The 14,772-nt window shown below is 33.8% G+C and overlaps 1 protein-coding gene across 3 annotated transcripts in view; it reads right to left on the reverse strand.

The window, feature by feature from the left end:
- Nucleotides 1-1,261: 1,261 nt before the first annotated feature.
- LOC123559742 (synaptogenesis protein syg-2-like) overlaps nucleotides 1,262-14,772 on the reverse strand; it is a 131,425-nt gene continuing 117,914 nt past the window's right edge. The window contains exons 19-24 of one of the 3 annotated variants that reach the window (XM_045351798.2): nucleotides 14,247-14,404; nucleotides 13,026-13,121; nucleotides 9,148-9,325; nucleotides 8,045-8,166; nucleotides 7,342-7,513; nucleotides 1,262-6,909 (exon numbers count right to left, since the gene is read on the reverse strand). In XM_045351798.2, coding sequence (XP_045207733.2) covers nucleotides 6,779-6,909; nucleotides 7,342-7,513; nucleotides 8,045-8,166; nucleotides 9,148-9,325; nucleotides 13,026-13,121; nucleotides 14,247-14,404 — 857 coding nt within the window. In that variant the 3' untranslated portion in view covers nucleotides 1,262-6,778. The remainder of the gene's footprint in view (nucleotides 6,910-7,341; nucleotides 7,514-8,044; nucleotides 8,167-9,147; nucleotides 9,326-13,025; nucleotides 13,122-14,246; nucleotides 14,405-14,772) is intronic. The other 2 variants (XM_053552400.1, XM_053552401.1) reach the window with 2 other exon arrangements.

Below are 14,772 nucleotides of genomic sequence, written 5' to 3' on the forward strand. Positions count from 1 at the left end.
GTGGCCTCTAGAGTGTAAACATTGAAGCTTTACCTTTGATTTGACCTGGTAACCTCGTTTTTGAACCCAGATGACCCAGATTCGATCTTGACCTAAAAATCATCAAGATTAACATTCAGACCAAGTTTCATGAAGGTACAGTCATAAATGTGGCCTTTAGAGTGTTAACAAGCTTTTCCTTTGATTTGACTGGATGACCTAGTTTTTGATCCCACCTGACCTAGATTTGAACTTTACCTAAAGATCATCAAGGTTAACATTCTGACCAAGTTTCATTAAGATATGGTCATGAATGTGGCCTCCAGTGTTAACAAGCTTTTCTTTTGATATATCATTGACCTAGTTTTTGACCCCACCTGACCCAGATTTAAACTTGACCTAAAGATCATCAAGGTTAACATTCTGACAAAGTTTCATTAAGATACAGTCATAAATGTGGCCTCTAGAATTTTAACAAGCTTTTCCTTTGATTTGACTGGATGACCTAGTTTTTGACCCCACCTGACCTAGATTTGAACTTGACCTAAAGATCACCCAAATTAACATTCTGACCAAGTTTCATTAAGATATGGTGATAAATGTGGCCTCTAGTGTTAACAAGCTTTTCTTTTATATAATCTGGTTACCTAGTTTTTGACCCCACCTGACCCAGATTTAAACTTGACCTAAAGCTCATCAAGGTTAACATTCTGACCAAGTTTCATTAAGATACAGTCATAAATGTGGCCTCTAGAGCGTTAACAAGCTTTTCCTTTGATTTGACCTGGTGACCTAGTTTTTATCCCAGATGGCCAAATATAGAACTTGTACGAAATTTTATTAAGAGTAACATTCTGACCAAGTTTTATTAAGATTGGACCGAAATTGTGATCTCTTAGAGTGATAACAGTCAAATTGTTGACGACTGACGGACACAGGGCGATCACAAAAACTCACCTTTGTGCTCAGGTGAGCTTTTAACAACAACAATGAAACATTGTGCAATTAATGGTTTCTGTTACAAAACTGAAACACTGTCAAAGGTGGTGTTGAGTTAGAAGATGGACAGAAATCCATCTCTTTGGGCCACTTCTGTTGGAAATGATTTCACATATACTGATTTCCATCAAATTGTTGACCGTGAATACATCATCATAGACAACATTTGTCTCATCTGGGGATCATACTAGCAACCTCTCGATTTATCATCATTTTTCAAGATTGTAGTGCCCTACTGGGTGGGCTACTGATGATGAATGAACTGAAAAGACAGAACAATGTGTTTGTAAATTCAAAATAATATATTTATCAATAATATTTGATCATCATTATCACAACATATCTCTGCTTACCAAATGTACACGACTAGAGTTTTAACAAACACATTCACACATGACTGTCTCATGGAATATGTTTACCTTATGAGTGAAAATACTATACAAATTTGGACACAGTCTGATTCAAATGAAGAGCTACTCAACTTCAAAGTTTATCAAAACATGAACAAACTTAGTAGAAGTGTACAAACAGAAAATTTAAACAACTAACTTCCAATGAATATATTCAAGTTATTCCTCTCGGAAAGATCTTTTAAAATACCACTACAAAAACAGTAAAAAACTGCAATGTATAATGCTGATATTTACAGTGTTAAACAATGAATGACAAGATATGGTCATTTATGTTGGAACTTAAGTTGTTTTCAATATTAACGAAAATGTGAAAGGTGAAAAGTTCTTCTTTTCTTTATAAGAGGCATGCTTCAAGGTACATTCACGTTTCTTTCAAATTCACTAAGTATTTTTCTAGGTAGTGTACATTCATTACAAGCACTGATGTCAGAGAAATATGGTTAAACAAGGAACTTTCAGTGTCAGTTACGCCTGTAAGTACTAATAATTTACCTAAACAAAATTCAGTTGAGATGTAAAAATATTGGCAAAGTGGAGGGGTTGCTGCGAATATAAATTTGGTAACTAAACTTAGAACAGAGAACACTATATACAGAATCACATATTCAATTATTTCGAGACAGAAACTAAAACATTTTGTTCAGTCTAAATCTATCAGAGGGCCTGACAATCTGAACATGCACGTTGCTTTATAAATAGCTACTTACAATAATAGTCTTTAGCTATTACACAACAATCTTAAATGCTGAATTTCTTCTCCAACATTATGTTCTTCACTAGTAAACTGCTACGCTACAGAAAATATGTCAGAAAAACCAGACTTATTGTCTTGACTGGTCACAGTTATAAATAAACTTTGAGAAGTTCACAAAACTTAACTGTATTAAATAAAATTTTACGGTTAGGAAACTAGTCTCAGAATTTTCAAGTTTTCCCAATTGTATTTTCAAAATTAGGCTCCGAAATGACCAATCAGATCCACAAGTTTCAAGACTGATCTGGAAAACCTAGTTTTATAACTGTGGTGAAAAAAGGCGGTTAATTGTTTTGTATTCACAAGCTCTCTGATATATAAAATTACAGACAGACAGACAGGCAGATAGACACACTTTGCAGAATTTGTTAAATCTATGAAACAAATGTACAAAATATCTATGGCAGCTGTATTAAAAACAAGAGCTGTCGGAGGACAGCAATGCTCGACTATTCAACAGCTTGTCAATTGAATGAATATATAACTCGGAAACGGGGCATAATTTTGTAAAAAAGCACAACTGTATAATGCATATTAGCTCATGACAGTAGACAAGTATGTGCAGTTTCAATCTATTCCCATTAGTTGGTACTGAGATACCAGCTTACATATAAGAATTTAACCAAATACTGAAATGTCGAAAAAGGGGCATAATTTAATAAAAATGCAAAGTAGAGTTACAGAACCTGTGCATTGCATGTTAGATCATGACAGTGAACAAGTGTGTAAAGTTTCAATCCATTCCCATAAGTGGGTACTGAGATACCAGCTTACATACAAAAACTTACGCCGATGTGGACCCCGGCACACGGGTGAGTCCAATAGATCTACCTATTCTTTGAATAGACAAACTTAAAAACATACATGAACAATTTGATATATGACTTTTTTTTTTTGTAATATGCACATGCAACTGGGACATTTATATTGTAATATCTTATATACATGGGATGGATATGTAAATGATATGATAACAGCAATAATACTCTCAAAAACAAAAATTTATAACGTAAAATTTACCAAACTGAAAAAAGTAACAATGAAGAAGCAAAAATAATTAAAAGACACAAAATTCGTGTTATGGGAAGACATTCTTATGCTCTTAACAAAAGACAAAATATTCTAAGACAGTAGTCTGTTTTTGGTCAGGTGGTCATATATAAAACCTATGAACAAAATGAAGTCAGTTCTGCGATCTTGTAAATTATATTTGGCAGGAAAATGTTGGAAGTTTCAATTTTTTTTCTTATTTTTTTTTTTTTTTGCTAGATCTATATCATACAACATTACTAAAGACCTGACTAAATAGGTCCTTCCTTTGACAAGACCAAGATACTGGGAAATCATTCAATTTTATCGGCATAAATTTTGATTCTCTGTCTAAATGAATACACTGGATATACCGTGGAAAAAAAGAGCTTATACAGGTCACTTTATAGAAAAGTAAATTGTCTGTTCAGGATGATTTTCTGGATTTACACTAACTCAAAATCTGCGACAGTACGTCCTCAAAAAATAATTATATTTTAACAGTACTCTATGAATTTCTTTTTTTTTACTGAAAATGCACACAGCCAAAATATTCAGATATTACATAAAACAGTACTTCAGTCTTATCTGAAACCTGATCCCCTTATACAAAAATGTTATTAGGTGGAGAATTTGCAGTAAGTGCTAATTTTAGTATTCTTTCTGATACAAGAAAATGGAAATCAATAGTAAGAAGAAAGTGAAATAAGAATTACAATTCAAAATAAATTATTCTGATATGATTTTTGAATGAATGACCTGATATCATGTGCAGATATGTATTTGTAATTATATGTGTATAGACAAAGAAACAAGATTGCCAAGCTTATCAGAGTTGTCTATCTGAGCCAGTCAACATAGCTGTAAATTTTGTTTTCTGAATGGTAGCAGCAACTGCTTCTGCCTTTGCAACCAGTGCAGACCAAGATCAGCCAGCACGTCCGTGCATGCTGATCTTGGTCGGCACTGGTCACTATTCTGTCAGTAAATTTTCAGTGAACACCCCTTTGACTAATAAGTGGTACTGTCCAAACTGATGGACCAGTCCATTTTAGAAATTTAGCAGGCTAAACGTTGAAGGTCTACTGACCTAAGCCATGGCTAAAAAATACAAAAATGTCAAAAAACTATAAATACAAATGTACTTGTATACATGAAAAGTTATGACTTAAAATAACTGTTAAAAAGAAACAAGTTTTGGTAATATGTTTTCTGATATATTATGCTAAAACAAAAAAGGTTTAGAATCTTTCTGCGGAAACTTGTACAAAAAACGATACAAAGTAACGGATATGTATGAACATGTTTTTTTGTTTATGAAAAAAAGAGCAATTTATGTACGAACACATCAAATACCCATATTTCGTGACTGAAGGTATATTTATGGAGTTTACATAAAAATGTGAAAATAATAAAGAAAATGTAGGCCTTTAAATGCAGTTTAAGAAATGTATATTTTTGGTATTTTCAACTGAAATTTTGGAACAGGAGTGAGGGTAATTTATAAAAAAGAAAAGAAAAATGTCTTTAAAGCCGACAAAACTTCCCTAATGTCAGATAATATGGCAAGAATGCATGTGCTTAAACAAGTAAAATACTCAAGTGTACTCCAGGGAAATGTGTGATAAAAAATAAACCTGGGCTCCAAGGTTATAAGGCAGAGTTTGGAGTCTGGATCTAAGTTGTAAAACTAATTTGAAGACCAGTCTAAGAATACAGCTTTTCTATTGGTCAATTTGAAATACGAACTCAGAATCAACCAATCAAAATGCTTTTTTTACACTGGTCCCTCAAGCTTAGTTTTATAACCTTGGAGTTAGATCGTCTAAATATGAATACAGGCACATAATATCATAAAACGATATCACATCACACATAAAACATCTCAAAATGCAATTTGGCAAAGGAAAGCCAATAATCAACCAATCGCAATGTCTGATTTTTTTCAGAGTGGTTCCCAAACTTATTTTTACAACCTTGGAGCCTCATTTTCAAATATGAATACACAGGCACACAGTATCATAAAATGATATCACATCTCACTTAAAATTTCTGAGTACAATAGGGAATGGCTTTCATTTCTGTCTTGCTTTCACAGCAAGAACTTTTAATATTATGTGAAAATTTCTAAACATGCATACACAAACATTAAAAAAATACAACCAAGCAATATTCTTTGGAATTCATAATCCAGAATGTATGAATAGAGAGACTGAAGATTCAAGAATTGTATGCAAATGGCTAGAAAATATGTGCAGAAACCCTTCCCAGCCACCCGAAACTCCATGCCCCCATGCATTTCAATAAGCATCTGCAGAAAACTTCCCCAAAACTTTGAAACAGTTGCTACACATAAATTTATGGATTTAAAACTCAAGGTTTAGGTGTTACAAGTATATTTTTGAAGTGTGGTGCTTATATACATTTTCCTAAATTTTTTGACACTTCAGACGTTTTTCGAAATAAGAAAGATGTTCTACACATTATCATGAAATCACAAAATTTCTTGCGCTGCAAAATCAATAAATTTCGTGGTCTGACCAAGGTTATTATTTTGTGAGGATAAAAATCTGTGGATTTTGACATTTCAACATAAAATGAATGAGAATTGTATTGCTTCTTTGGGTTTAAATTTCGTGGTCTGACTCGACCAAGAAATCCACGAAAATTTGTTCCACACAAAAATTACTGATTTCACATTATTTCAATTAAACTAATAACTAATATTGTCATATGATAAAATGAAGTTTTTACTTTTTGATAATGTCATAATTTGTTATAAATTTGACAGTTTTTACTGATGGAAAGATGCTGCCCTATTAAAATACACCAGCATTTGCACAATTTCAAACCTACTGGCATGTGATTTTTTTGTTAAATCAATATTACATTTATTTGACTGGTTGAAAGTTAGCACAACATTCTTCAAACACTGTCATTATCAAGTACAAAAAATCAACAGAATCTTGTATCATATTAACTGTGTCAATATACAAACAGATTAAAACAAACTAAGGATGGAAACCAAATTTTTTCTTTAATGCACAATAAATGGCTTTATTTATTAGTTGTTGAGACTACAAATGGATTTGACTTGATCATTCAGACATTCTTACGTGTTTTTCCTTAAACACGTCACAGATGTGTTTCTCTGAAACACACTTCAGCACCAGCCTATCTTTGAACATTCTTATAAATTATGAACTAATATTAGCATGTGTGCAAAATTCACACATTCACAATTTTATTTATTTAATTCAACTGTCAATGCAGTATGTAAATCAAAACAAGCTGTTCTTGAACAATTCCTTCCCTCACTATATTTCCAGTATTTCTTTTTGCAACTGGTGATCCTCAATAAAATCCCTATAATCTGTAGCATTTCACATATGAGAGTCCATAACGGGATTTTTTATGACTACTGTTCATATTCTTTATAATCCCTGCTCCCTGTATATGCTTTTCAAGCACATACGGAATATTCGTCCCCGAATAATTTATAAATAATGCTACTTCTACACATTGCACATTCTCCTATTAATCTCGTTTTTTGCAACAAGCAGTTATTATTCTAAAACCAGTCTGTGTTATCTTGCACAGTCTATCATACAAGATATCCCCTCATGTCGTCTGTGGGGTCGGCCGGTTGTCCCGGGGAAGGGGTTCGTAGTGAAGGGCCGTCGTAGTGAGGATTTGCGATCACATTGACATTACTACCATATGATGAAGATGAACCTACAAATAAAAGAAGTAAAAATATCAAACCATCCTTAACCCTTACCATGCTAGACACCATTCTGCCTTTGCGACCAGTGTAGATCATAATCAACCTGCTCATCTGTGCAGTCTGATCATGATCTGAACTGTTCGCCATTCAGTCTGTATCTTTTTGGTAAGCACCCCTTTTAATTAATGGTTACTGTCGATATTGCAAGATGGACAAGTTCATTATAGAAATTTAGCAGGGTAAGAGTTAAAATCAACATTCTACTTGCTTTTTTACCAATATTTGAATTTATTTTCACTTACTTCATCATTTTTCAGTTTCATATATATATATGTTTATATATTCTATGCAAACTTGGATAAAATGAGCATGTTGAAAATTTTCACCTCATCTGTGGGTGTGTAGCTTTAAACATGAACAAATCTTCAACAGGTACAAACCTGGGGTTGGTACATATCTTGGTGCGACTTCATGAGACTCGTAGTTCCTGGCGGGCAGCGGTGGGATATCTGCTGCCCCTTTACTCGAAGACCTCACTGGAGGTGGGGGAGGGGTCTTGTGGCCCCCGCGACTAGAAGGTCGACTTGACCTTTCTGACAATTCTGTTACACTCTGAAATATGTAAAAGTTACAATTAAATTTGACAGTTGTTGTAAAGTTTTGCAAGGTGAAAAAGTCCAACTTCCATGCTTCTACGAAAGCTGTGCTTTCAAAATATTTAAAAGAATCACAAACCAACTTGAAAATGATTTAAATAAGCTTCCAGTATGCTTCGAAGGTTTACTTTTGAAAACCTGAGAAAATTCTCGATGATTATAATACAGCTGTTTATCGCATCTATTGTATGTCTTCAACTGTTTATGAATTAAAGCAAATATTGACAGTAGCAAGTATCATATATATTCATTACAATCCATCGTAATGTTGATGAAGGGGAGCAGTGTTCTAGTGGATAAGGTGCCATCCGCACAACCCAGATGTCTTGGGTTCGAGTCCCACTGGGGCATAGACCATGCCTTCTTATATAACACCAGTGCTGGTTTTTCAAGGAAGCAAACTCGAGAGTGACTCACATAAGCTCCAAGCCTTTTTTTATAATCTAGCTAAAATAAATTACTATAAACAACCGGAATGTTTTCTTACCTTTGGTCGTGTTCCTCCAACATGACCATTAGGTTCATATAAAGGTCCCGTGTATTCCTTACCCCTGTCGGGATAATCCCTATCAAATGTACCCTTACCCCGATAGTTGGATTTATAAGGATCTGGAAAAAAAAAAAAAAAAAAATACAGCTATTTTTAACCTTCACCCTGCTAAATTTCTGAAATGGACTGGTCCATCATTCAATTTGTGCATACTCACTTACTATTCAAAGGGGTGTTCACTGAAAATTTACTGACTGAATAGCGAACAGTACAGACCATGACCAGACTGCACGGATCGCAGAATCGCTTGCCGCCAGCAGGCTAAACGTTAAGTACCATTACATTTTTTCTCTTCATACAATATTTTTCATCGTATTAAAGTTCATGTTTTGGCTAGAATTGTGTCAGATTTTTAATCCCGCACAACTCACTGAACTGTATGATCGAACCAACAGAAATTAATAGAGACATGACATTGCAGCGGAAGTTGAAACAATATTTTGATCTTTTGACATCTATCTGACTGCAAGCATCACCACTTATTAATCCTTTGGTTTTTAAAGGAAACTATACAACACCTGGAAATTACTTGATTACACTGTTTACTAGCCAAAACAAACCAACAACTGAGTATGTACTGCACATCACTGTAAATCTAGATTTTGCAAGTTTAATCTCACGTGATGTGAAATCTCTTCTAGACAATTTGACAAAAGACACTATGTCTGAAGTCATACCCTCCTCCACTACCAATTCATGTGAGTAAGTTGTAAGTCAGTATTGGCATCCAGTCCAGGAATGCCTAATGTGGATCACTAACCAGAATTACATAAATGAAATGCTGTATTAATCAGCCATTCCAGGGAGCAACATAATCTGGCTGCTTAACCCTTACCTTGCTAAATTTCTATAATGAACTTGTCCATCTTTGGACAGTACCATTAACTATTTAGAGGGGTGCTTACCAAAAAGATACTGACTGAATAGTGAACAGTGCAGGTCATGATCAGACTGCACTGATTTCAAGCTTTATACAACAAACAAAACCGCACAAGTACCGGTAACCATAATTAAATGAAAAAAGAGAAAAAAACACGAACCTTCATACGTCCACGGAGATTTACGGCAAGAATCTGTATCACTGGGTGTATATGCATGTTTAGGCTCTGTATGTATGGGATGCCGATGATCAAATGTTGGTGAATCTAGTTTATTATGAGAATAAGTTACACCGCCGTATTCCGGGGGAGGCAGGAACACCCTCTTCAAATCTTCGTCCTGAAATGTGCACATGTAAAAAAAAATTTAACACCCGATGACTAAATATAATTTAACACAGAACTTTCCAACCAAAGTTCATGCAATTTGGGCAGCAACTAAATTAGCATGCAGCTACTGAAATTTTTGTTAAATGCAATGGCTGCAACTCATATACATGTATTATTAAACGGCAGCAACACTCATCCAAACGTGAAAAAGCCTAGCAGTTGGTGCATGCCATTTCATAGAGCTGGACCTAATGAACCTATAGATAATGATGCTCAAAATTATCACAGTGCACTATTGTTTTACTCTATGGTATGAACTTCAGCTTTGGGTCATTAATTTGTTCGTTCCATAGTATTTCATTCCAAGAATTTTTTTGTAAGTAGTACCCACCACAACACAAACATACAAAATACAAAACATTTAAAAATAGCTTATATTTCTTCATAAAAGCTATCAGACTTATCCTTAACCTTTAGCCTGCTGGCGGCAAGTGATTTTGCCTTTGCGACCAGTGCAGACCAAGATCAGCCTGCACGGATCATGGTCTGCACTGTTTGCTATTCAGTCAGTAAATTTTCAGGTAACACCCCTTTGAATAATAAGTGGTACTGCCCAAATTGAAAGATGGACCAGTCCATTTTAGAAATTTAGCAGGGTAAAGGTTAATGTCTGAAGTCTCAATCAATATTTCTTCAAATTTACTAATATTTCAAATAAAGCCATTTGACAAAATTGGGCTGATATGAAAAATCATACAGGCTTACAATATCTAGAGAAGAAAAAAGCCACAACAAAATAAAAGACTAGAAAATTTGATAAAACAAAGAAATAAATGTAAAAGTAAGTTAGAAACACTCTCTATAAGCTGTGATTTAAGCAAGAAGGCAAGAGTTTAGTGAAAGCAAACAAAATTAAATAACAGAAAAAAAAAGTTCTATCAAGTTAGATTTAAATTCCATTTTCCCTAATGTTACTATAAATTTCAATCAAGTGCTGAGAGAACCTCAAGGTGCTATTAATGACAAAAAAGACAGAAACAAGATGTCACATTAATTTGATGATGAAAGCAAAAAGGTGCTATCTTTTTATCGAACAACAGGAAGCAAAATGTGCTATCTAATTTTGCTTAAAGGCACTGACCTCCAGATTTTGGCTAAAAAATTATCTTTCTTTTAAACTGAAGTTTTGTCATATTATGAACATTTGAATGATTATGAGTTTTTGTTTCTAAACTATTTTAAAAATGGCAAATCAAGAAAAAATGATGACCGAGTCGGGAATCGAACCCGGGACCGCCTCGGCAATAAAAAAGTTTTCTGCTGTCGTTACCAATAGCGCTATGAAGGATTTAGTGTTCAATGTGCGTTAAATATAGATATTTATAATTGAGGCAGTTTACCTCGAGTAAAGCGTTACGAACGCTTTTCGATTTTGTTCGTAAAAAGTAGTAAAAACAACTAATTCTCATGTGTTTCCATAACATACAGTCTGTCAGTAATTAAGTTTCAAAGCATTCTTAAGAAATATAGCATTAATTTCCAGATATCTAAAAAAAAAAGATTTTTTTTGTTGTCGAACGATCTGGAGGCCCGTGCCTTTAAGGCATCAAATTCTAATACACATAAATGTTATGCTACATTTAAAGGGGCACAACTCAAGACTTATCTCAATTTTCGTTTGAAATTAAGACTGATATGCACATTCCTCTGTTAAGAAATTGTGAGAAAAAATTTAAAGACATAGTGATTTGGTGACTTTTTGACAGTATTCGTTTATAGACGCACCTCAGGTAAGATAGGACTGTGTGGTAAATGACATCACACTCACAAAAGGGATAATGCAAGTTTTTTTGTGTTATATTTACTGCAGAATACCAATGGACTGATTGGAGCCAGAGGGATTCTGTAGATGCTGTAACACAAAATAAACAAGAGTCAAATCTTTTCTAGTATAAAACATGTAGGTATTATATTGACAAGCATCGCTAAATATTCATGAAATGCACAGAAATTTCAACATTTCTGATGACGATGGCATAATTCCTTTCAAACTCTTTTAGTTATGTGTTCTAGAATATGGGGAAAAAACAGAAATTTTCATAAAATAGATGTACTTATCAATTTTTTTTTATAAAAACTTGCAACTGTGACAAAGCATTTAGAGGTATGACTCTTTAGGCACTAAATCAAGTCATACAGCATTTTTATGTAAGCCAAGAATGTTTTTAGTGTTGAACCTACTTTTTCAACTAATCACATGCAAGACTTTTTCATATTTTTCTAACACTTATTCATGAAGAGTGTGTAAACTGTACAATATATGAGCTGTGCCATGAGAAAACCAACAGAGTGGCTTTGTGACCAGCATGGATCCAGACCAGACTGCGCGGATAGTCTGGTCAGGATCCCTGCTGTTCGCTTTCATAGCGTATTGCAATTAGAGAAACTGTTAGCGAACAGCATGGATCCTGACCAGACTGCGTGGATGCGCAGGCTGGTCTGGATCCATGCTGGTCGCAAAGCCACTATGTTGGTTTTCCCATGGCGTGGCTCATATGTAAAGAGAGTTAAATTATGAGGCTGCTTTATTTATAGCAGCACTGAAAAAAGTAGTAAAGACACAAAGTCATACTGAAAGTGAAATCTTCATCATTAAGAAACAACCTTTAGTGGCCATGGCCCCTATTGGTTTCCATACTATGAAGATTTCATATCCTATACACAGCAAAGAGAAATGCATAACTATAAACCAAAGGGAATATGTACATATTCTGGAACCCAGCTATATAAGTCCTGTACATGCTCAGTAAAATAGTCAACAATCTTACATAAATGTGACAGAGAACAATAAGACTATGGTAAAGAAAAGTATTTGTGCCAAATCTGTAAAAGCGTGCAATAACTAATGCCAATATAAACACAGTTTTTTAATATCTAGAAAAGAGAAAAAAACTGACTTCTTCAGACTTAGTAAGAATAAATCCTTGACCTACAACACTATTGTCTGAATCTTCGGTGTAGAGTGCATACTTCTCAAAATTTACTCTTTTGGCAACGATTAAACCTATCATTAATATTCGTGAGGGACAAATTTCCATAGATTTCGTGGTCGAGTCAATCCGCGAAACTTAATCCCAAGAAACAAGTAAAATTTCCATTCATATTAGTCGAATTCCACAAATTCATATTCCCAAGAAACAGCCATTTTGTTCAAAAGCCACAAGACTTTGCACCCATGAAATTAAATTATTTCACAGCACTCCTTTTTTAAACATGATCATTATTTAAATAACAGCAATAAAAAAAAAAAAAAAAAAAAAAAAAAAAAAAAAAAAAAAAAAAAAAAAGACACAATATAATGCCCATGAAATAAACTGATTTAACAGTATTCCTTTTTAGTGTGATTATTATTTTTAAGAAAACCACAATGACAGAATATAGCTATTTTTGTGACGTCATCATTTAAAATAATCCTAATTTGTTACACTGTTATATAAAGTTGGTGCAACCAAGACTTAAGAGTTAAAAGTAAGAAAGACCAGACATGTGTAAGAGTGAGAAAAACATGAATCAATCCCGTGTAATAAGTGTATAATAAACACATAAAGCATTTACTGTGTAGTATCCCATATACAATAGGGACTCTAAGCGAGCACTACAAGACACTGATCTACCAGCTGGCTACAAGTCGGCTAGCGACGTTTACCCACCCCCGGGTCAAAACAGCAGTTATCTTTCCATGTTGTAGTTTTTCCCAGACATAGACAATCATCCGCAGATACACATTTGTGTTGTTGGTGCTGCTGCTGTAAACACGGGATCATGCATAGCATACAGTAACATATGGGTGCATATGTGTAATTATATATTTTGCATTCCAGTTATTTATAGACTGGCAACTATAGACATAATCTGTAAGCTTTTTTTTCAATTATAATGTGGCAAGTTCTAAATTAATTTCAATATACCTAAAATGTATGCTTTTTTTCATCTGTTGCAAAATTCTACCAAAAATATATTTGTTATATCTGAACACTTTTACACTGTATGTACTATTAATACATGTATGAATACTTTGTAAATCGGTCATGCAGAACAGTTACTGTACATTCGGGATATATGCATGCTTTTACATGTATTACCATGCTCGAATAACATCTACATGTACTTGAAAATACGGGAAAAAAATCAACGATAAGACCACAAAAGTTATATTCTTGACTGAACAACTTGGACAACCTGAACAAAACAACATCTACTTTTTAAATATTTTTTGTTTTTAATGAAAGATGTTACCAAGAAAGAAAAGAGTTGTCAGTCTGAAAACAAAGTCACCCGCATCTAGTGCTCATCAGTTCATTAAAAAGCTTTCTACTTTTTCAACTGTAACCCAACACATACATTATAGCAAAGAAAGTAACATACCCCACCACTATGTTAAAATATTGTGAATCCTTATCCACAAAAATGCTTTCACTCCTAAAATCTAAAACTTTATAAAATCCCTTTCCCCAAAGCTTAAAATGCAGGGTTCATATACATCAACAAGCAATGTAAAATATTTTGGTCCAAAATTTAGGGACACAAATTTTTCAGTTTCTTGTTACATTCTACATATTGCAAAAATTCTGCTGAAAGTTCAAAGAAATCCTACCATTTTAAAGATTTCTGTAAATTTTCACAGTAATCTTATGATGCAAATTAAGTACACTTGTCAGAGAGACAAAAAGGTGAAGGTTGCTGCATATGCATCCTGCTTTTAAATATTGCTTAAAGATTTATCATAAATTGTTTTTTAACTGATTTATACCAACGTTTCCTTTCTATGTATGTACAATTATCTAAATACAATTATAAATGGATCAAATTCAGCTTAGTGAAATAAAAGAAAGAAACATTTAATCTCATGAATGTAAAAGCGTCATTCTTACCTCATAAGATTTATAATCGTCTGAGAAGTCATCTTCATTTTTATCGTAAGTACCGTAACTCCTTGACTCATCTGATGGGGTCATAGGGTACAGTTGTGTCTCTTTGTTTGGTCCGTACAGTTCAATTGTATTGGTATGACTGGTAGTGTCGCTGCCATCTAGGAAAAGAAAATTTGTAACAAAAGAATTTTGTTTAAATAATTTGAAGTCTGAAAAATGTACTGAAATTTTCAATACACTATGCACAGTATAGGCACAAGGAGATAAAGTGACAGGTTCAAAGATCTGTACAGGTGCTTAATTTTGTGCATTAAAGTGCTTGCTGATTCTGCAAATAGGAAAATTTTATGCAATTAAAATCATGCAGAAGTAATGCCAGAATTTACTTAACGTTTCTGAGTAATTTTTCCCTCACAAACACTTTTACAAGTGGAATGCTCGTTTTAGACATTTTAAAAGTTATACGGACACAAAGTCTTCACTTATACAGTATCTCATTTTTACAGATTTAACAAATATGGCATGT

This window comes from Mercenaria mercenaria, chromosome 10 (genome assembly GCF_021730395.1).
Source record: "Mercenaria mercenaria strain notata chromosome 10, MADL_Memer_1, whole genome shotgun sequence".
Classification (NCBI taxonomy): Eukaryota; Metazoa; Mollusca; class Bivalvia; order Venerida; family Veneridae; genus Mercenaria; species Mercenaria mercenaria.